At 33.0% G+C, this 24649-nt stretch overlaps 1 protein-coding gene across 4 annotated transcripts in view; it reads left to right on the forward strand.

Annotated features, from left to right (window-relative positions):
* The window catches only part of LOC148956764 (adipocyte plasma membrane-associated protein-like), a 71723-nt gene that overhangs the window by 31273 nt on the left and 15801 nt on the right, over window positions 1-24649 (forward strand). For all 4 annotated transcript variants that reach the window (XM_089096349.1, XM_089096324.1, XM_089096341.1 and 1 more), the window contains 4 exons: window positions 328-444; window positions 11877-12042; window positions 14157-14291; window positions 15477-15576. In XM_089096349.1, coding sequence (XP_088952475.1) covers window positions 328-444; window positions 11877-12042; window positions 14157-14291; window positions 15477-15576 — 518 coding nt within the window. The remainder of the gene's footprint in view (window positions 1-327; window positions 445-11876; window positions 12043-14156; window positions 14292-15476; window positions 15577-24649) is intronic.

Genomic DNA, 24649 nt, shown 5'->3' on the forward strand with positions numbered 1-24649 from the left:
TTTATCTTGTTCCATTTTAAATTAAACTCCTTTTTTCTCTCTTAAATTTTTCGTAGCTGTATACTATTAAGTAACCATAATTGCTCCAGGATAAGGGGAAGAGGGGACTGAATAACTTCACAAGGTGCTGAGAAATACAATTTACCGTGCCAAGTTCTGTAAAAAAAAAGAAGAAAAAGATTATCATGTTTAGGTGCCATGCTAATGGCACCTGAGCCATTTTATTTCTTTTTATAAAACCTGGGAGATGTCACCATTGTTATTAAATAATCTTGCTTTGATTACACTCATGAATAGAGCAGGAAACTTTCAGCTTTATTCTTATAGAATACAAATGGGACGTTAAAAATTGTGGCCGTCCTCTGGGCCTAAGAAGTGATGGACAAGGAAATATATTAATTGCTGATGCTTACAAAGGAATATTAAGACTCGACCCTAAGTCAGGTATTTTGAGGTTTTATTTATCTTTTCCGTGTGACTCTTAATTACGATTCGTGCAAACAAAGAGAAAAAACGTTCGATGTTATGTTGAAAGTTAACTGATTTCTAATCATTTTACCACGCTTGTTGTATTGAAGGAAACATCCCATTTAGATTGTTTTCAGTCGTCTGTATTGTCGCAAAGTGTTCTACACTGATAAATTGATGTATGGGGTCAAATTTCGATATATAAGGCGATATATACGATTTCATCTCCAACAAGCTAGAACTGTAGTGCGTTGGTTCAGAGGTTTTAATCTGAGGACAAAATAGATAGTCTTCTTTTTCCTTGAGCCAGCGGTTAAAGTGTTTGAGTTGAAGTAAAGTTCTATAGTATGCGTTGTAGAGACCTATCCGAGGTAAGCAGTAAGAATGGCAAGCAGTAAGACCGCTGTTTTAAATTGAAGTCGACTAAAATCAAAAAGCACTTAAAATTTGCAACAGCTCCCGTGCTCTTTGGCCGTTTTGGTAATGATCTTTCCTGATTATTAAATACAAAATTTAGAGATCCAAAAAACATTTTTTTGGCGGGTCTGAAAGTGCTTATATCTATTGTTATAATCCATTTCTGTTTGTGATTCCAGATAGGTTTGTTATTTCATTCTCAGTGTTTGGGACAGGAGCAGAGGTATCGTATTATGTTTACCCCCTAGACTTTAGCAATTCTATAATTTCCAACAAAATTAGAGCTTGGCCTTTACTTCTTTCTTATTAATGAAATCAGAAATTTGGTCCGAGGCAAAAAATTCAACTTTTATTCTGAGACAGGTACAATTATTTTGTTACGACTGAACAAAAATCCTTGATGATCTGCTATCGTACATCTTTTCAGTTTTTTTTTTTTTTTTTTTTTTTTTTTTTTTTTTTTTTTTGACGAGATACATCTCATTGACAATTTCAAGAAGCTTATTGAGCTTATTGTGCTCTCGCTCTGATGTGATCTACCCTATTGTAAAAGCACATACCGCAAAATCCAAGCGCTCCCTGACTTCCAGTTTTTATCAGAAATGCGGGCAGGTAGCACCTTGTATAAATTGGAAGCGTGCAATGATTTTCAATGCCAATGATCAAAGCACAGATTGAGCACATGACCCATTTGTCACGCCCTCCACCCCTCTCTCTATCAAGCTTTAATTGATGGATTTGCGTGTTGCGCATTGTTTAAACTGGAATCATGCTAGAGCTTTAATATGTGTGATTGAAGGCACAAAACCAGCCCGTGACGCCTCTTATATCCTACCACACCCCAGGTTTGACCTTAAACTGGAATCACGTAAGAATTCGTATTCTGTACTATCAGAATTATAAATTTGACTCGTAGGCCATCCAACAGCACCCTGTCACTCCCACCCCCTGCTTTTTAGCGTTAAGTGTGGTTTGTTTTACCTTGCTTGAACCGTAATTGGCAAGGATTCCCAATTGGTATTAATGGACGAACATGTTGGGTCCTCCAAAAATCCTTCTCCACTTCAAACTTCGTAGCAGAATAGTAGACATGTTGCTCCCTATTTGATCCATAAGCCTGCAAGGGTTTGTAACATGCAGAGTTTGTAGGACCAAAGAAGGCTTCTGGTCCCTCCAGTACTTGCCCCTCCAACTGAATAATTTTTAATAAAAGGGTGTGCATATGGAGCCTTATTTGGGCGTTAATCACACAAGGACTAAGGGGTTTAAATTGGGACATGGGGACTGGATATGGGAGATTTGCCCCCCCCCTCCCCCCAAGGTTTGAAAAATACTTTTTGGGGGGAGTCTCGAAATTGCCTTTTTTGGATTTTCAGCGAGGATAAAAACTCCCCTCCTAGATATTAAAAAATACATCATATGTATTTATACACGTATTTCTGTAAGACCACTGCAAGGAATTTCAGTCAATTTGATCGGAAGCATAAAGTGGTCCCGCGGGCCCTGCAAACCCCTTTCTCCTTCCCGCCTTTTTTACCGTGAATATTTGGCAATAGTGGGCATCAGATTTTCAATTTTTCATTATTGAGGTATGGATTAGGTGAACATACCACTCGATGTATTTTTTATGTTCATTCCGAATATAATAGTTGTTCTATTCGGAAAGTCAATTTTGAGCCCTTTATGGACCCTTAAATATGATACCTTTTCTCTTATTGTGAGCTAAAGAAAAGGGTTTAAATATTGCTTAAAAGTCTACTATTTGATTATAATTCCATTTCTTTTAAAAATTATGGAATCCACCGGCATTGATTCATCATGTTCCAATTGAACAAATAATTTATAAATCGTTTAAAGACTGCCCTGTTTAGTTTAAGCCGTTAGCGTTACTCTTGTTTAGACCCGTGTACCTGTAAATTGAACCGACTGTGACGAAATTGAGAACCAGAAAATACACGGGAAATATATAATTTAGATTAAATATTTGTACATTTGGAGGGGGGTCGGGAATAAAGTATAGTGGATCTACAGTCGAAATAAGTTAATTTTAATCATTCTGCTTATTGTGAAGTAAGAATGGTTGTTTTTAACCCTTTTATATACCCGAAAATAAAAGAAAAAGGTATCATCTTTAAAGGTTCATAAAGGGCTTAAAATTGAATTTCCTAGTAAAACGATCATTTTGTTCGGAAATAACATAAAAAAGGTATCGAGTGGTATTTTCACCTAATTCATACCTCAGTAATTTACAATCTGTATCCAAATTTACAATGTCTCCAAATTTACAATCTGTTACTACTAAGGCTACTGGTATTAAGGTGGAACTTTCAGGATGCGTTTAAGGGGGATGTTGGACTATATACATGTAAATAAACTCGAAAAAATCTATGAGTTTAATTCAATATTTACCCCTTTAAACAGTCTCAGAAAACTTAATCTCGACAAGTACGTTCGAATTGGAGGTATCAGTTATATAAATTTCTTAATGGATATATCCTTGTTCGGTAAATCTAAATTTCGAAGTTTTTAGTCAAAATCTGCTAATCCATATATTGAACTATATTATTGTACCATATGGAATGTTCATTTTATAACATCTTTTGAGTTATAAAAAATGCATATTTTAAGTTTTGATATAACTCTTTACTTTCTGGTGAACGTCGAAACTCGTAAAAGTCTATTTTTTCCTTTTGCTATGCAAAGTCTTGTTCTTGTTTTTTTTTTAGCTTGCTCTGCAACCATTTATTCTAGTCTACGAATTTCTTTAGTATCACTTAGCACAGTTACGACTGAATCGTTATATAAGCACCAATTTCCTGCTACGGTCCTCCTATAAACGTCATAATGACCCAAGTCAAAATTATATCCTTTATCAATGACTACAGAACATACTCGGTACTGTTCTGATGACTCGAGAATATCATGCTATTGACTTTTAGTCGCACTGCTTTCATGTGTCTTGCTCAGGCAAACATCATCTGGATCAAAATCTGCTATACGTACATTTATTTTGTTTGACAAAGATGATCTGTCATGATTGATAGCAAGGAATCTAGGGGGTGCGGGTGAATATCGTCTTAAGTTGACATTCATGGTCTTTTAGGTATTTTTCTGCTGATTGACGCCGTCTAAGTACTTCACAAAGTTGTATGTCTGTCAAATCTAAGATCTCTTCGTAAGTACGGTCTAAAGGATTTCGAACTCAAGGTATAGGGAAATAACATGCTTCCGAATCTTCAAATGTTTCGCAATGTGACTCCATTGACAAGTATCGAGCCAAGTATCAGCCAAGTAATCAAGCCAAGTATCGAGTCACTTTCTGAGAAAATAGCTCATGTAAGGCACTGGGTGTTATTTCTACAATTTTCTTCGTTTCTGTCATGTATCTTTTTTTTGTTCTTTAAATGAATATGAATGTAATTTCATTTATAGGAAACAAGTTTGTTTCCCAAATTAAGGCTGTAAACAAATTTTCCCAAGCTAGTGACCTATCGAGATCGTTTTTTGAGGCCAGAAAATGTCAACATGGCAGTTTAAACAAAATATATATATATAGCCGTTTTCCAGAAAAACATCCATAAATACATAAATTAATAAATGCATACAGAATTGCTCGTTAAAAGAGACTAGATACATATTTGGCCCTATAAATGTGGCTCAAAATCACCTTGAATGGTTTGTGCTCGATGTGCCGCCAAATTGATTCTGTGATACATTTTGTTTTCTTTTTTTCTTACTCGTCTTATTTTTGCTTCTTACTTTTTCTATAAGATACTATGTCATTGATATTTTTTAAAGATGGACTAGCTTTCAGATTGGCTCTATAAGCCTCGTGAAAATATTGTTGACCTTAACATTGATTGATGATTACCTAACCTATGTATGTGATTAAAACCGAATGATTTACACTGAGTAAAAAGCCTTGGGGTTTTTCTTAGCAGGGACTAGTAAAGAACCAACTACGTTGTCATCGCTATTACCCTAGCTGCTACTCTTTAAAGTGTATCGTCAGGTAAAATTCTACTTTAGCTACTTTTGGCTATCTTGGAAAAGGGTTAGGTTAGGAAAATGAAATTTTCAAGGATGAGTCTACAGCCTAAAGTATATCCCGGGAAGTACCTACCTCCAGTCCTTCTCCCCTAGAGGGTCCTGATATTTGCCTACGTGACAGGTTATACCTATTGAATTTTTGGCAAAACAACATTTTACCTTAATTTTCAGTTACCAGTTTCTCTTTCTCCGGCTTTAGTTCTGAAAATTCAATCCCTGTTATTTGAGTAGAGTTTTAAGCCATATCAGTATTTTTTCAAAATTTAGGAAATGTATTTGCATATCTTTAAAACCTTATAACTTGGGATTAAGCAAAGTTGTGAAGCTAAAAGCAATTTAGTTGTACTTCATTTAAGCAGAAGATTTTGCAAGGTTTCACTTTTATAACACACAGATCTGTAAAGGTCATCAAAGTTAGGACCGTCTAGAGGGAGAAGGAGCGGAGGTAGGTACCTCAAAATGCCTTCCCAGGATATACTTTAGGCTATAGACCCATCCCTGAAAGTTTCATTTTTCTAACCTAACCCCTTTTCAAGATAGCCAAAATTAGATAAAGTAGAATTTACCGTATCATCATCTTGTTTACGAAAATTCTGTTTGTTGTAAACAAATTCATGTATTTCAAATATTATGTTTTGTTAATTACAAAAGCGTGTAGATGCAGCCATTTCCTTTGATATGAGCTCTTAAACAGCTCTTCAGCTCTCTTATAAACATCATTTTAAACATGATGCTCCAGTGCCCCGCTAGCTGCGAAAAAAAAGAGGACATTGATGGTGATTCCCATGTAAAAACTAATTTTCCTTGTTGTTCAAGCCAAGGTACTATAAATTTCCTGTGAAAGGTTCTTAGCCAAGGAAATCATCCCAAGAGTCTACTTTTGTTTTGATCCAATGCTGTTTTTTAGGGGGTTCAGGCTTTTTTTCTTCTTTTTGTTTACTATTGGCCGTTGTCTGTCCTTTACTAGGTTGCATCGACTACTGCAACCATCATATTCCGCACATTTTAGTGTGATTCTAGTGAATGCCGTAATTATGTATATAATTCAGTACTCGCAAGGTTTTTCAGTACTCAGAGAAACGTCAGTTTTATACCTGTAGTCCCCCGCTTAGGCCAATCAATGTAATTATCTTACAAAAAAGTCTCTACTGTTATTGCTCAACTTTAGATAAAGAACCAGATTAAAATCTAAATCTATCAGAAAAAAAGTGGTAGAATAATTTAAGCTTCGAAGGAATAGAAACTACTGTGAAGGAAGAAATAGAATCTAAAAAAAAATAGAAATTAAATGTTTAATTGCATCAAAAAGGAAATCGGAACTTCTTTAGAGGGATGGAGTGTTAAGATTTGAATAGATTTGGGTGTAGGTGAAGTGTACGCAGCTGTGTTGGCCTCGAAAGACTTGGTGCTGCGGCGAGTTTTTAATAGTAGCTGTACATTTTCAGATTTTCAGACGGATTTTTTTCAGCGTACTTTACATTAACAACTGTATGGCTTTTCACCATAGGCCTTAAAGTTTTCATTTGACTAAATCGATTATTATCGTGACTGAAGCTCTCCTTGTGTATGCCAATTATATATGACCGTTCCTCGTGGTGAAATGTCAAGTATTGAGCCATTTTTGGAATTGAAGCTCTTTTTATTTCTTTCACACTTAAATACCATGTCTTATGTATTTATTGATTTTACTATTTTGAGAAAAGTTCTTCTTGCTTTAGAAAAGTAAATGTGGTTTTCCGCTGGTGTGGATTATCAGGTGTTTAGACTGATTATCTTTTTCTGTGAACTTTCTGTTTCAAGTTTCACATTTATATGACTTTCACCGGCATGGTTTGTCATGTGTCTAGGGCGATTGCCCTCATGGCTGAAACTCTCGTTACAATATGTCACACTTATGGTTTTTCACCGTTGTACGTCCTTTGGTGTTAAGTAAGATTACCCTTCTGTGAAAAAATTTTTTGGATTTGTCACGCTTGTATGGCTTTTCACTAGTGTGGGTTTTCAATTGTACAGTAAGACAATTTTTCGCATTAAAGTCCCGCTTACCTGTGTCACAATTGTATGGCTTTTCACCGGTGTGGATTCTCATGTGGGTATTAAGACTACAAATTTGGCTACCGCTTACAAATGTCACAATTGAATAGCTTTTCACCATCCTGGGTTCTTATGTGCACAGTAAGGGAATACTTTTTGTATTAGAAATCGGCTTACATGTGTCACACTTGAACGTCTTTTCACCGGTATGGATTCTCATGTGTTTAGTGAGGTTGCCTTTCTCACTAAAACCTCGGTCACATATATGTCACACTTGAATGGCCTTTGTTTTCACCGTATGAGTTCTAAGACGTGGAGCAAGAACACTTTCGATTGAAACCCCGTTTGTATATATTATAGTTAGACACTTTTCATCAGTCTGAATTCTAAGGTGCTTAACATGATTAATTTTTGCATATTGTTTCTTGTCATTAATCACACTATGGGGAAGTTTAAATTTTAGTAAACTTCAGTTTTACGTCCAAGTGAGAGCAGGTTCCAAACTTGTACTAAAATTCTGTTTTATTTGTTTGTTTTTTTATGGATAGCTACTTTTATCTGTAAAAAAACAGGAAATCAGGTGAATAGATTTTAGAATGCTAAGTCATGTGAAGTTGATCTGTCAAATCAGTTTTTCTCTCCTAATAATAAATTTTTTCCTCCAAAAGAACTGGAATTAACAAGCCTAATCATTCAGATATTTTTCGTATTTTTTTAATTCATTAGAAAACTTGCTTTTGTGGCATTTTTAATTTTATTAAATTTCAGCGTTGCGTCCTGTTTTTGAAGTATAGAGTAGCACAAAACGGCGTCACACGGTCATTTCTACTACTTAAAAGGGCACAAGAGATTTTGCTTGTTAGAATCATCCATACTATCTGCAGCTCTGTCAATGACTTCTCCCATAATTGCATATTCTGGGTCGTCTTCTTCAATGTTCTCTTGAATATTTTTTAGTCTCAAGAATTTTAGTTTCTTATTCCACTAGCTATTAAATAATTTTCATTTCGCCTAGGTTTGACCAGTTTTAAAATAGTTCTATAGGAAACCTATTTCTACTCTTGAGCTTCGACTGGGTATATCTTTTTGTGTTGAATGATGTACGGTTTTAATGACCTTTTTCTGAGCCAAAAAGCCCGTCACTCAACATCATTTAACTCTATCTTTATGGGTTATTTGATACAGCCTCGCAAATGTCTTAACTTTTTCTTGATAGCTTTTATCATTCTGGTATTTACTCATCATTTGAGCACTGTTCCTTTCGGTGGTCTTTTTATTTCTTTTAAATCGGTTTCTTAAATTTTCTAGCATTCCTCGTCTGTTTTTAATGTAGAGCTTTGTATTTCTTTTTTTTTGCAGTAGATATTTTGTTTGCTTGGCTCAGATTCTTTTTTTGGTTTTTCTTCCGTTTAGCTCTCTTTCATGGCACCATTACATGTTGACACCAGACTATCAAACTGTTAATATATCCTCATTGTCTGCGTTTAACAAGAAATACACCCCAAACTTTTCATAGAAAATGAGGATGGTATGGGAAATTAATGTAAATACTTATAAAAGAAATATAAATTTTTGGTCTATGTGTGAACAATGCAGTAGTATGTGGGGTGTGTGTGGAAGTGGTGTGTAGCTCCTTTGTATGATAATATATATTACACACAGCAAGAAGCCTTTGGCTTTTTCTTAGTTGGAATAGTAAAGAACGAACAGCAGGGAATCAGGCAGTGTAGTCACTCAAATATGACGTCCAGCCACAGAGGAGCAATTTTTCATAACATACTTGGGTTATATTAGTATCGAAGCAGGCAGAAATGTCATATGAAGAGCTGCTGGCAAAGTTAAAAATGCAAACTCTGAAAAAAACAAGAGAGAAACTCTGCATGGACATTGGAAGAAAATCTCTGATCCACCCAATCCACAAAACCCTTTTCCCCCCTCAATCCACAACAAAACGGATCCCGCACAGGGTTGCAGTGTCTGTTGAGAAACTTCAGCCGGTACGCTGTGCCCATCAGCGGTTATTGAAAACTTTTATGCTTTGTTTTGTAAAAGCGTGTAACGAAAATCAGAAAGATTGATTAGTGTTTTTTATGTATTTGCTTTTCAATGTGACTATACCAAAGAAATTTGGCAGTACCATGAAAATTTTGGTGAAAAAAAAGTTTATCTATCTATATATCTTATATTATCTTGTCAAAAGGTTTTTGTCGAAAATCGCATTTGTTTTAGTATTTTGGTTACTATGGGCTAGAGTTCGTTCTTTACTATAAAATATCAAATAAATTCATTATCTGTCTTTCATGTCCTTCGCTATAAATAATGCTCCGACTATCAGCATTTAGTCTTCTTGACACTGCATCCAAATAATAACTTAGTAAATTTGTACACACCCGCGACTTTGAGCCTATTAATTTGCTGTACAATCTTGCAATTTGATTTTGCCTCGTATACAAATAAGTTTAAACTTGGTTCTTTCTTTACTAGGAAAAAGTAAAACTGAAAAGAAATCCATAGAGACCGCTTTCCTATATTTCCTTAGGTGGCTCTATTACGCTACTTTTGGCTTATCAAAAATAATGACATTTTTTGGATGTTGGGCAAAATTTTATCTCTACAGACAGAACCATTTTAAAGCGACAACATTAACCCATGTAATATGATAATACCAAAGCCGCGGGAATACCCATTAATTCAAACTATTTTTAGTTTTAAGCGATACGTGTGATGTTAAAAGCTTACAAACAAACTTAAGTTGTTATGGTAAGTTCTTATTATGGCCCGCCTCCTAATTTATTCGCTCTCATTATTCCAGTGCACGTAGATAGGTACATATCTTGTATAGTACATCCCACCATGGTACATGTTAATGAGCCAACAGATACCATACTTGGGGATGTTATTTGTACGCGTATTGACACCCGGCAGTTTGGTAACTTAAGGAAAACTTCCACCACCCATTACCTTGTGCACTTAATGCATACCATCGTAAGTAACCTTGATAAACCAAATGTTTGGCTGAACCTTGTCTTAGTTGATTTCCAAAAAGCTTTTGACCTGGTTGACCATACCATCCTAATTCGTTCACTACTGGTTAACTTTGAACTTGATCCTCTGTTAGTAAATATTGTTATATCGTTTCTTTCGAATAGATCTCAAGTTGTTAAATACAAAAATATTTTCTCTTACCCCCTCCCTATGTATTGTGGAACTCCTCAAGGAACCTTATTGGGACCACTTTTATTTCTTGCCATGATTAACGATATTGGTAGGGATTTTCCCCAAAGGTGGAAATGCGTGGATGACTTGTCGATCCTTGAGGTGTGTCACAGGAATGCTAAAAGTGACCCCCTTAAAATCCTAACTCACATTTCAGATGATGCTAAGAACCTGAATATGAAAGTAAATTCCATCAAATCAAATATAATGAATATAATTTTCTTTAAACCCAGTTCTACTTTTCTTTACTCTAGCCCACCAGAAATGCTTTTGAAAAATGTTATACTTATTGTTGCCAGCAGTTCAAATAATTTTGGATATAATATGCGTGTTTCTAATACTGTTCTAAAAGCAAAAGTTTTATTATCTATGTTAAAAATTTTAAACAGATTTAATTGCCTTAAGATGCAGTCCCTCCGTGTTTATTTATCATTTATCATGCCGTTATTAAAATATGAATGCCCGGTCTGGCATTCGCATCTGTCAAGCGAGCTTAGGGACAAAATTGAGTCGGTGCAAAAGCGTTCGCTCAGGATCATCTATAAAGAGAGCAAAAGTCCATACTCATTCCTCCTTAGATATGCATGTATTACCGCGTTAAAAGAAAAGAGATTACAAATTTGTTTGCGTTTTGCTAAATCCACAATATCAATTCCTCGTACTGAGGACATCTTCCGTGATTTACATGACCCCATTAGAGCCCGTCTCCCCTGCCTAGCTTCCTTCGCAATTCCAACATAGTCTCCTCTCCATACCGTTACTTAGAGGTTCCGGAAAAGCTTCATCCCCTGTATTTTGGTACACCTCAATAATCCCTGAAATATGCTCTGTACCAAAATTAACTCCTCCGTCCCTTATTTTAGTTGTTGTGTATGTTCACAATAATCATGTCAGTCATTTTTTTTGTTTCTCTTTTATCTTTGTCACTTTTTATTTTTCCACTTTTGATTTGATAATTATTTATGTTAAATTTCTTTTCTGACCTTAAATTTTAAATCTTTTTTCCTTTAATCGTATTCCTTTCTTTGACTGTAAATATTTTTTTGACAAATAATTTGGCTTGATTTTCAGTGTTGTTTTTTTTTAATTTTATGTATTTGACTTTGAAAACGGTTTCAGCAATGTTTTTCTTCTTGAGCCTGATTTTATTTTATCTTCCACCCCTTCTTCTTCTATTCTTCTGTTTCTATTCTAGCCATTTGTTAAATTCTTATCGACAATTTTTATGCTTGATTAGTGTTTCTTTTCTTGCTGTATTATTTGTTTCTTTGTTTTGCTTTGTCAATTTCTTTTTGTCATATGAAGTGAATTTGGCTCTATTAGAGCTTGTGGTAGCGTTTGGAAAATAAATCTTATCTTATCTATGCAAAAATTTATAATGAATCACTGATTATATAATCTTCAACTATACGTTGGAAAACAACCGCATTTTTATATTTTCACTATGTAGAGACCAAGATGCCTCTAGTAAGCCTTTAAAGACACATGTTAAGATGAAAATTTTTTCACCCGCTATATTTTGCAAAAATATAACTAAGTATGTTTAAGCCTATTATTTTTTGCATATTATTTTTGTAGTTTTTGTAGTTTAAATCTTTATTAGTTATTTAATCCAAATTCCCAGCTTAGCGATTTTTAGACCAAAGCATAATCAGTGTACTGCCATGTGTGTAAATTACTGCTATCTTTAGGAGAATTAGTTACCTTGGTTAACTCGTCAGAACCAATTGAAGGGCGGCCTCCTGCCCTCCCTAACAGCGTCGAGATGGCTTCTGATGGTGTTATATACTGGACTGATAGTTCAATTTATCCTTTGCACGCTGGGGCTATGGCTCTTTTTGGGCAAGCAACAGGACGGTGAGGAAGTTTCGCTCAAATAATTTGACTGGTGAAGGTGTTTTGATTTGAAATATAAAGTTAGCTGTGATGGTTTTTAAGTAAGCTTATTTTAATATATTATTTGGCCTGGTTGGTGAACCTTCAAAAGGATGCCTTTACAGGGTTAGCAAATAAGTTTCTAAAAAATCATAGAATCCAGATGTTATTGATGCATATTGTTTATTTTAATCCAGTCAGTTTTTTTTTTATCTATCGACTAACGAATAGATAGTAGTTAACAGATTGTAACTAAGAAATTTAAGCAAATTGAGCAAAGAATGGTTAAAGAAGGTAATGAGCTCTCGTAAAAAAAAAAGTTATTGAATCTCGCCTCTGTCTTATTTCGCAACTCTGTGGGTAGTCCCATAAATTTCAAATTAGTAGGATCATTGAATTCAACTTATTCATCGTAAGGGCTAAAAAAGAAGAAGTTTAACTACCAGTACCAAACAGAAATGGGCGAATTTGTTTTGCTAATCACTCATATTGGATTCTCGAGTCTCCTATATTGCATAAATTTCCTTTTTTGGAGAGTTGGAGATCCTATTATTTTGAGTGACTAATAGATAAGGATTAATTAGTTTCACACTGTTAATTTGTTTTTCTAACTAAGGCAGCTTTCATGGAGCGTTATGATGAACTTAATTTTCTTTTTATTGTAGACACGAAAGTGCATCTTTAAATTGCTTTATGTTATTTATTAGAACAACTAAACGCAAGTCATACCGTTATGCCATCTAAGCCTAACGCGGTTCTTTCAGCACTAAATTTATTAAAAATAAAAATTATATTCTGATAATGGTAGAGAACAAAGATTAATCAGAATTTAGTGGGTGATTTAACTGTATTACAAAAAATTAAATTAATCAGCACATCGAACTCGTAATTTTGGTCTGAATTCTGAGAGGATTTTAGTTATAAAAGATGCAACAAAAATGTAATCATGAGCATATAAATCGAGAAATCGCACCTGGATAGGAGTGTTCCCAAATATGAGGGATAGTTTTTTTTTACTTAGTCGGTCTAATCTATTGTTTTTTTTTTATCCTGGAATTATTTCTCCCATACATATTTTTGCTGTTATTGCTGTTTTTCTATAAACTAGTTTAACGTAAAACAGCTTGGTCTTCTTCCCTGAAAGAAATTGTATTATAAAACGCCAACCTTTTTCACTGATTTACTCAATTAATCTGTCTAGCATTGAGGATGTAAATAAAGATATTGTAGCAAACATGGAAATAAAAACTAATGTGGCTTATGTAAATAAGGTCAATGTTTTCACGGCCCCCAGCTATGGAAAGCTTCTAAATTGCTGGTGTTTTACAATGATTAGAAGTAGCAATCATAAAAATAATAGCTGTGATAGCGGTTGTGGTATTGTCACTTGTCTTGGTATCTTTTATGGTTTGTGCTTTGCTTCAAAGCTCTAACTTGGCTTATTTTCGTGCTCATGTAGGGCTGACATATTTTCAGAGACGTTAGATAATCGACAAAATAATACTAGTGAAAATAAATGTGAGCTCTTTCATCATTACCTGTGTATTAAACGGGAAAGGTTTCTATTTTTATAAGCACTAATCTATTCAATATTACCAAAAGCCATATTTCCCCCTTTTTTGTTGTAGTGTCAAATCTTTTTACCTCTCTTCCCCTCTCTCCTCCTTCAGTCTCTCTCTCTCTCTCTCTCTCTCTCTCTCTCTCTCTCTCTCTCTCTCTCTCTCTCTCTCTCTCTCTCTCTCTCTCTCTCTCTCTCTCTCTCTCTCTCTCTTTCTCTCTTCCCCTTCTCTCTCTCTCTCTCTCGCTCTCTCTCTCTCTCTCTCTCTCTCTCTCTCTCTCTCTCTCTCTCTCTCTCTCTCTCTCTCTCTCTCTCTCTCTCTCTCTCTCTCTCTCTCTCTCTCTCTCTCTCTCTCTCTCTCTCTCTCTCTCTCTCTTCTCTCTGTCTCTCCCTCTCCTCTCTTTCGGTCTCTCTATTTACATTTCCCAGTTGTGTCCCTCTTAAGTAATTTTTTTTCATCGGTTCTTCATCTCTAAATATAGACATTTTCGAAGAATTTTTCTAATTATTCAATATTCTTACTCTATTCTTTTCAAAGGCTAATTCGATACAATCCTGTGACTGGTGAAAACAATGTTCTAATGGAAGATTTGCACTTCGCGAATGGTATTCAGTTGTCTCCTCATGAAGATTTTGTTGTTGTTGCTGAATGCTTCCGTCATAGACTAACGAGGTTTTGCTTTTTTTATATTTACTTTTATTCTCCTTTTGTCAGTTGTAGCAGTGCTTCTACTATCCTCGTATTTTACGGGGAATCCCTACATTTACCCGAAAGAAAAATGGGTTCTCTGAAATGTCTTCGAAAATTAACGTTCGTAAATATATAACGGTTAACTCAAAATTCAAATCACTGATTTCGGTATCGTTTACTTTTGGAGTCATTTGGGAGAAAACCAATTTTCTTATGGAAAATCTCGTAAAGACCCCACAAGATATTGGGATAGTGGAAGGACAGGGCTGTAGGTCCATACCAGCCAGAAGATCATAGAATTGTAGGGGTAGTTATTAAAGTACCTAATTTTTTTAACATTTTCAATTTAACTTTAAACAAAACTTTTTGATTTTCAGTTTTCTATTTTTAATGTCGTGAATATTGGTCTTTATTTCGAAAACTAATTTACCATATTGTCAGGACCTGTTTTAATTTTCTGTATTTATCGTATGTTCTCTAAAAATTCTCTAGTAAATACCCTGAGGTATTTAGAGCTGGATAACATACAAGAAGCTCAGCATCTAGCCTTGATAATTTTGGAAAAAAAAAGTAGTTGAAAGAATTCGATTCTTTGAACTCAAAGTAAATATTTCTTCAATTCTTCATTATAAAAAAATATCGCAATGTTTTCTATATCGATTCTTACCGTCCTCATTTTCTGCAGCCCTACAATCCCAGTTTAACGCTCAAAATTTCCAAGCAGTTTCTATCTAGTGCTCTGTAAGTCAGACTCAGGTACCATTCCTATATTTAAATTCCTACAAAAGCGGTGTCGCTCTCTAGTGACACTCTAGTCACTCCCTTGCGGTTGTAATGTAGTGTTGAGTGACCAAAATATTGTCTATACATACCATCGGAGTAGGTTTACTAGAGAGTGTTGAGTGTCACTGTAATGTCAAAAACTGGTCCTTTCAGATCCATGACGGTCGTCATAGCGTTGATAATCAGTTGAAGGATGCTTTATAAGTGTAGCCGTAATCGTTTTGTTTGAATGAAAAGTGACTTTTACTTCAATATTTTAGACCTCCAATGTCTCTTTTTTTCATTTCTCTTCCAAGCGTGATCTAAATGTTTTAATGTGCTTTATTCATTTCATACGTGATCCTAGAATAGTTTTAAACTTGTAATTGTTGGTTTTTACTTTAGATATTGGCTAAAAGGACCCAAAGGTGGTACGAGAGAAGTTTTTGCCAATGTACCAGGTTCTCCTGATAACCTTAAGCTTTCACCAAGTGGAAACATACTGGTTAGTTTTTCCTTTTTCTTGGGGGGTGAGGGGAAGAGAATTGTATAAATATAATTTTTTTTTTTTAATGTGTTGTTGATATATCAAGGGAAACCTTTATACTGAGTCCAATGCGTAGTTTACTTGGCCATTAGGTAATGAGATTTTTTGGAGAGATTGATTTATTGACTTGAGGGTGATTACTTTCTGCGAGATTAATTATATCGAGGTTTACTCACTTTCAACGACTGTATCGTCCTCAAATTGGTAAACGAATTATTGTTCTCTTTCTGTTACCCAAACTTAATGGTCGTAAGGCGGCAAATATACGGTTTAGGCAGCAGCTAAACTTTTAGCTATACAACTGTTGGACCGTTTTTTAGACCTCTCTACCTTTCTGTTTACAGATACAATGAAATGGAATTATAAGAATGTTTTATCAGTGAGAGATATTGACAAAATTAAAACTTGTTATTTTAAGTATGCTAAGTTGATGGTCCAGAAGTCGCTTACATTCAATGGTTGAAATGAACCTATGAGAAGACACATTTCACCAGTTTTATTTGATTATCTATTAGTATTTCTGTACAAATTATTATTTCTTTTCATTATTATTTCTATAATCTTTAGCAGATAATGGACTATCAAAGGATTTTGTTTTATATTTATGTATATAACGGGTAATACTTTTGATTAAGACAGTGCACGAACATACTAAAAATGCCTCAATGTTTTGGCTTCACATATGGACGCCTTTACCAACGAATAATAATAGACTAATCAGCTGAGACGTACAAGAAATAACAGAAACACATAAAAAACGAGATGATTGCAACAAATAAAAAAGAAAGTAGCTGATTTCAACAAATAAAAAAGAAAGTAGCGTTAGTTATATAAAAGAAAAGTTATAAAAAAGAAAAGGCATTAGTTATATCCCAATGCAGTCGGAAGAGACAAAAGAAAGAATCAATGGAATCTGGAACTTAATGGGAGTTAATGCTGCGAGTAGTTGTTAGTAATAGTTGTAATGCTGTTATGAATAAAAATCGATGTATTCCCGTTTGGCAGAGGTCATACCTTGATACAACATGAGTGATTAACATATAAGGATTTTTTTTTTACCGGAAATGGATTCTGATTGGATGATCAAGAAATAAAAAAAATGTAGACTGAAAGTAGTTCTTTTTTTCCCTCTATCTTTTTGTTGTGATTATGTTACCTAAAACTGAGTTCGATTGATACAAGTCTAGTAAATTCAAATTAGCAGGAAGTTTAAAGCAGACAATTCAAAACCTTAGAAGGGTTGTCGTAGAAACTTCAAAAAGGGCTTATTCGATTGGAAATTGAAAGGGATAGTGCCTTTTTTAATAGTAGGAAATGATTGGAGGACAACTAAGCCCCCTCTCACGCCCACCATTTCCCCAAACACATCCAATAAAAATTTTGAGATAGCCATTTTGTCCACTGTAGTTGAAAGGTCTGGAAATTATGTCTTTGACACCCCCATACCTTCTCAAGACCAGAACATAATTTACACTTAACTGAAAATTTTTTTTTAGTGGATTATTAGTTTAGAATTGATTGTAAGAGCCATTTTTTAAAACGTAGTTGAAAGTTCGGGAAATTATGTCTTTGAGGATGACACCCCCCCCCCCCCCACAACACCCCTCAGGACAAGGGTTGTAAGTTATGCCCCAGGGGCATACACGGTTCTTATAGAAAGTGTTGTTGTGGAAACTTCAAAAAAGGCTGATTCGATTGGAAATTAAAAGGGCTACTGCCCTTTTTAACAGTCAAAAGTGATTGGAGTGCAACTAACCCCCCTCTCACGCCCACCATTTCCCCAAAACATCCGATCAAAATTTTGAGATAGCCATTTATTTCAACGTAGAATAAAGTTCTGGAAATTAGGTCTTTGAGGGTGACACCCCCCCCCCCAACCCTCAGGATAAGGGTTGTAAGTTATACCCTGGAGGCATATAAGGTTTTTATAGAAAGTGTTGTAGAAACTTCAAAAAGAGCTCATTCGATTGTAAATAGAAAGGGCTAGTGCCCTTTTTGATTGTCAAAAGTGATTGTAGGGGGAACTAACCCTCCTCTAACGCCCACCGTTTCCCTAAACACATCCAATCAAAATTTTGAGATAGTCATTTTGTTCAACATAGTTGAAAGTTCTGGAAAGCATGTCTTTTAGGATGACAAACTCCCCACGCCCCTCAGGGCAAGGGTTATAAGTTAAAGCCAGGGGGCGTATAAGATTTTTTTAGATAGCGTTGTCGTAGAAACTTCAAAAAGGGCTCATTCAATTGAAAATTGAAAGGGCTAGTGTCCTTTTTATAACTCGAAAGTGATTGGAGGGCAGCTAGCCCCCTCTCACGCCCACCATTTCCCCAAGCACATCCAATCAAAATTTTGAGGTAGCCATTTTGTTCAACGTATTTGAAAGTTATGGAAATTAGGTCTTTGAGGATGACACCCCCCCCCAGAGCCCTTTGGGTAAGGGTTGTAAGTTATACTCTGGGGGCATATAAGGCGTTTAAAGAAAGATTTGTCGTAGATACTTCAAAAAGAGCTCATTCGATTGGAAATTGAAAGGGCTAGTGCCCTTTTTAATAGTCAAAAGGGATTGGAGGGTAACCAACTCACCTCTCACGCCCACCATTTCCTAAAAAACATACAATCCAAATTTTGAGATAGCCATTTTTTCCAACATAGTTGAAAATTCTGGGAATTAGGTCTTTTAGGATGACAACCCCCCCCCTACAGCCCCCAGGGTAAGGGTTGTAAGGTATACCCTGGAGGCATATAAGTTTCTTTTAGAAAGTGTTGTTGTAGAAACTTCAAAAGGTTATAATCAAAATTTGGAGATAGCCATTTTGTTCAACGTAGTTGAAATATTTGGAAATTATGTCTTTGAGGATGACCAACCCCCCACGGACGTATGGGTTAAAGCTGTAAGTTATGCCCTAAGGGCATATAATATTTTTTTTGAAAGCGTTGTCGTAGAATCTTCAAAAGAGACTCATTTGATTGGGAATTGAGAGCGCTAGTGCCCTTATTAATAGTCAAGAGTGATCAGAGGATAATAGTGATCATTTCCCCAAACATTTCCAATCAAAATTTTGAGATAGCCATTTTGTTCAACGTATTTGAGAGCTCTGGAAATTATGTCTTTGAGGATAACAAATCCCCTCAGTCCTCAGGGCAAGGGTTGTAAGTTATGCCCTTTGGGCATATGAGGTTTTATAGAAAGCTTGATCATATAAACTTCGGAGGGGGCCCATTGGATTGGTAATCAGCCGCTTTAGTGCTCTTTTAAGATTCAAAGTGATCAGGGGGTAGCTACCTCCCCCCCCCCTACAGACACACACACGTCGTATTGTCCCGAAATGCATCTAATAGAAATTTTGAGATAGCCATTATATTCAAAATAGTCTAAATATCATATAATATGGCTTTTGGGGTTTAAAAAAAAAAAACAGAGAATAGGGGCAAGGGTTGTAAGTTTTGCCCAGGGGGTATTTAAGGTTTTTATGGAAGGGATGGTTGTTTAACTTTAGAAGAGGCTCTGTCTTTTTCACTGGAAAAGACTATATCAATATAGAACGAGCAGAAATTAATTAAAAACAACTTTTTCCAAAAATATCATCTTTTCCAAATATCATCCACAATTTCTGAAATATCAACTTTGACCACAAATCGGTATCAATAAATTACTGAAACCTAAAACAAACAGAAATTAAAATAAATAGCAGTCAAACTCAAAACGAGCAGAAATTAATATGAGTAGGGTTCTAAACCCCTATGCATTTTAAAAGCCAGAACATAATTTTTACTTTACTGAAAAAAAATTATATTAAATGTTTTCATTTTTAAAACTTTAAAAATCAAAAATTAATTAAGATTTTAAGGAATAAATATCAGCATATGTATATTAAACTGACAATGTGTATTTTTTTCAGTAAATTCATTTGAATTTTTTTCAGTAAAGTAAAAATTATATTTTTATTTTACTGAAATTATATTTATAAAAATTATATTTATAGCCAAGCGAAGAACGTTTTTATTTTGATGTCCTTGGCAATTTGAAAAAAGTGTAGTGAAGTTGGTTTGTATTTGAGCTGGTTTCCAGTGATGGCACGCTCGGAAGAGGTTGGGTTTTTTAGTCGACTTTCCTAACAAACTAGCTTGGTTTAACCCAGATTTTTCCAAGTTTGTACAACAATGTACTAGTCAAACTTAATCTTTCATCAGATTTCTTGAACAACCTTCATTGAAAATAAGAATAATATTTCCCCCTTTTTCTGTATTCTAACCTAGGCTGTGTTCTAGTACCTTGAAATAATATCGCATATCAGTGACATTTAGAAAAAGAAAAATAGTAGGTGCTCCAGGAATCCTCATTATCGATGGGAAAGAATAAATAAAATCTAAAAATAAAATAAAATGATGTGCTCTTGTTGTCCCCTTTTTTAAACCTAGTAAAAATCACAAAAGTAAGTTCCATTGCTCCCTCCCCCCCCCCCCCCTAAAAAAATTTCAACTAATAAGTGACTACCCGACCCTGAACTCTCGGTAATTGTGTAAAATAGTGGCTCTCCCGAAGGTGATATAGTAAAACAAAAAGAAAGGCATTTTTAGATTGCTAATTTTTATCCACCTATTTCACTCCCGACCGAAGACAGTGAATCAGGAGATCGATACTTGTGGAACGTAGACCATTGGTCAGCATGCGACCAAAGTTTTAAAGTTGTTTTTTTGTTTTTTTTATGCTTTTGTTCAAAGTTGCGTTTTTCACAATTCATCCTCACACCCAGCACCTCTGATGATCCCATATATAGTCTTAGGATATATATCAAACTAAAATAAATAATGGTAAGATAAGGAAATCCTTACTTTGTAATATGCAGCATTTTGTAATAATCTGATTATCTTGTTTGCTTATATTATTATTCATACTTTTAACTCATTTAAAATTGTATTTTTATCCAATATTCCACACATTCACACAGGCTAATTTGGATATCTTAAATTCTACATAGTAGACACCCGTTATACAAAGGATCAAGCTATATTTGAGTCTATTGAAGGGAGGGTGATGGGGTGCACTGTATGAGTAAAGATTATTATATTGAAAAACCAGCATGAAATTAGGAATCTAACGGAACTGCTTTTAATTTATAGCCATGTTTTTTTCTAAGGAGCCATTATTTTACACCTACCAAATTCTTAAATGAATCGAGAATTTTTTTTTCTGTTAGTCAAATCATCAAAAAAAAAACAAGAGAGAAAATTCAAAAGAAGATTAGCCCCTCTTTTTCTTTATTTTATTTACTTATTTTTCTGTAATTTATATAAAACGAGCCATTATTTTAAACCTCCTAAATTAATTATATAACATATAATTTTTTTTTTCTGTTAGAAAAAAAATAAAAAAAAAAAAGCTATAAAATGAATAATAATTTTAGGCCCTATTTTTCTTTCTTTTATTTCCTTCTTTTTCTGTATTTAATATACAAGGTGCCAATATTTTAAACCGACTAAATTCTTAAATGAATCGAGAATTTTTTTTTTTCTGTTAGTCAAATCATCAAAAAAGACAAGAGAAAATTCAAAAGAATATTCGCCCCTCTTTTTCTTTCTTTTATTTCTTTCTTTTTCTTTAATTTATAGACAAGGAGCCATTATTTTCCACCTACTGAATTCTTAAATGAATCGAGAATTTTTTTTTCTGTCAGTCAAATCATCAAAAAAAAACAAGAGAGAAAATGCAAAAGAAGATTCGCCCCTCTTTTTCTTTCTTTTATTTCTTTGTTTTTCTTTAATTAATATAAAAGGAGCAATTATTTTACGCCAAATAAATTATTAAATTAATCTATATTTTTTTTCCTGTTATTAAAAAAATAAAAAAAAACAATATATAAAATGCATAATAAGATTAATCCCTCTTTTTCTTTCTGTTATTTGTTTCTTTTTATTTAATTTATATACAAGGAGCCTTTATTTTACGCATTCTAAATTCTTAATTTAATGGATATTTTTTTTCTGTTATTAAAATAATCAAAAAAAAACAAGAGAGAAAATGAAAAAGAATATTATCCCCACTTTTTCTTTGTTTTATTTATTTATTTTTATGTAATTTATATACAAGTAGACATTATTTTAAACCTACTAAATTCTTAAATGAATCGAGAATTTTTTTTTCTGTTAGTCAAATCATCAAAAAAAACAAGAGAGAAAACTCAAAAGAAGATTCACCCCTCTTTTTCTTTCTTTTATTTCCTTCTTTTTATTTAATTTATACACATGGAGCCATTATTTTACACCTAATAAATTATTAAATTAATCGAGAAATTTTTTTTTCTATTATTCAAATCATAAAAAAAAAAAAGAGAGAAAATTAAAAAGAATATTCACCCCTCTTTTTTTTCTTTTATTTCTTTCTTTTTCTTTAATTTATAGAAAATGAGCCATTATTTTACACCTAATAAATTATTAAATGACTCGAGAAATTTTTTTTTCTTTTATTAAAATAATCAACAAAAAAAATAGAGAAAATTCAAAAGAAGATTCGCCCCTCTTTTTATTTCTTTTATTTCTTTCTTTTTCTATAATTTATATACAAGGATCCATTATTTTACGACTTCTAAATTCTTAAATGAGTAGAGATTTTTTTTATTTTATTCAAATCATCAAAAAAAAAAAGAGAGAAAATTCAAAAGAAGATTCACCCCTCTTTTTCTTTGTTTTATTTCTTTGTTTTTATTTAATTTATAGACAATGAGCCATTATTTTACGCCTACTTAATTATTAAATTAATCGATATTTTTTTTTTCTGTCAGTCAAAACATCAAAAAAAACAAGAGAGAAAATTCAAAAGAAGATTCGCCCCTCTTTTTCTTTCTTTTATTTCTTTCTTTTTCTTTAATTAATAGACAAGGAGCCATTATTTTACACCTTCTAAATTCTTAATTGAGTCTAGAATTTTTTTTATGTTAGTCAAATAATCAAAAAAAAAAAGAGAGAAAATTCAAAAGAAGATTCACCCCTCTTTTTCTTTCTTTTATTTGTTTCTTTTTCTTTAATTTATAGACAATGAGCCATTATTTTACGCCTACTAAATTCTTAAATGAATCGAGAATTTTTTTTTCTGTTAGTCAAATCATCAAAAAAAAACAAGATAGAAAATGCAAAAGAAGATTCGCCCCTCTTTTTCTTTCTTTTATTTACTTATTTTTCTTTAATTAATAGACAAGGAGCCATTATTTTAAGCCTACTGAATTCTTAAATGAATCGAGAATTTTTTTTTCTGTTAGTCAAATAATCAAAAAAAAAAAAGAGAGAAAATGCAAAATAATATTCGCCCCTCTTTTTCTTTCTTTTATTTCCTTCTTTTTCTGTAATTTATAGACAAGGAGCCATTATTTTACACCTACTAAATTCTTAAATGAATCGATAATTTTTTTTCTGTTAGTCAAATCATAAAAAAAAACAAGAGAGAAAATTCAAAAGAAGATTCACCCCTCTTTTTCTTTCTTTTATTTCCTTCTTTTTGTTTAATTTATAGACAAGGAGCCATTATTTTACGCCTACTAAATTCTTAAATTAATCGAGAATTTTTTTTTCTGTTAGTCAAATAATCAAAAAAAAAAAAGAGAGAAAATGCAAAAGAAGATTCGGCCCTCTTTTTCTTTCTTTTATTTCCTTCTTTTTCTTTAATTTATAGACAAGGAGACATTATTTTACACCTACTAAATTCTTAAATGAATCGAGAATTTTTTTTTCTGTTACTCAAATCATCAAAAAAAAAAAAGATAGAAAATTCATAATAATATTCGCCCCTCTTTTTCTTTCTGTTATTTCGTTCTTTTTATGTAATTTATAGACAAGGAGCCATTATTTTACACCTACTAAATTCTTAAATGAATCGAGAATTTTTTTTTCTGTTAGTCAAATCATCAAAAAAAACAAGAGAGAAAATTCAAAAGAAGATTCGCCCCTCTTTTTCTTTCTTTTATTTCTTTCTTTTTATTTAATTTATATACAAGGAGCAATTATTTTACGCCTACTAAATTATTAAATTAATCGATATTTTTTTTCATTATAGTAAAAACATCAAAAAAAAAAAAGATAGAAAAAGAATAAGAATATTAGCCCCTCTTTTTCTTTGTTTTATTTCTTTCTTTTTCTTTAATTAATAGACAAGGAGCCATTATTTTACACCTACTAAATTCTTAAATGAATCGAGAATTTTTTTGCTGTTAGTCAAATCATCAAAAAAAACAAGAGAGAAAATTCAAAAGAAGATTCGCCCCTCTTTTTCTTTCTTTTATTTCCTTCTTTTTCTTTAATTTATAGACAAGGAGCCATTATTTTACAACTACTAAATTATTAAATGAATCGAGAATTTTTTTGATGTTATTCAAATAAAAAAAAAAAAAAATAGAGAAAATTCAAAAGACGATTCGCCCCTCTGTTTCTTTCTTTTATTTCCTTCTTTTTCTTTAATTTATAGACAAGGAGACAGTATTTTACACCTAGTAAATTCTTAATTGAATAGAGATTTTTTTTGTTGTTAGTCAAATCATAAAAAAAAAAAAGAGAGAAAATTCAAAAGAAGATTCGCCCCTCTTTTTCTTTCTTTTATTTCATTCTTTTTCTTTAATTTATAGACAAGGAGCCATTATTTTACACCTAATAAATTCTTAAATGAATCGAGATTTTTTTTTATGTTATTAAAATAATAAAAAAAAAAAAAGATATAAAAAGAAAAATAATATTCGCCCCTCTTTTTCTTTATTTTATTTGTTTCTTTTTGTTTAATTTATAGACAAGGAGCCATTATTTTACACCTACTAAATTCTTAAATGAATCGAGAATTTTTTTTTCTGTTAGTCAAATCATCAAAAAAAAAACAAGAGAGAAAATTCAAAAGAAGATTCGCCCCTGTTTTTCTTTCTTTTATTTATTTCTTTTTCTTTAATTTATAGAAAAGGAGCCATTATTTTACAAATACTAAATTCTTAATTGAATCGAGAATTTTTTTTGATGTTAGTAAAATAATAAAAAAAAAAAAGAGAGGAAATTCAAAAGA

This window comes from Artemia sp. Qi Xiang Cuo, chromosome 1, assembly GCF_049724085.1.
Source record: "Artemia sp. Qi Xiang Cuo chromosome 1, ASM4972408v1, whole genome shotgun sequence".
NCBI classification, from domain to species: Eukaryota; Metazoa; Arthropoda; class Branchiopoda; order Anostraca; family Artemiidae; genus Artemia; species Artemia sp. Qi Xiang Cuo.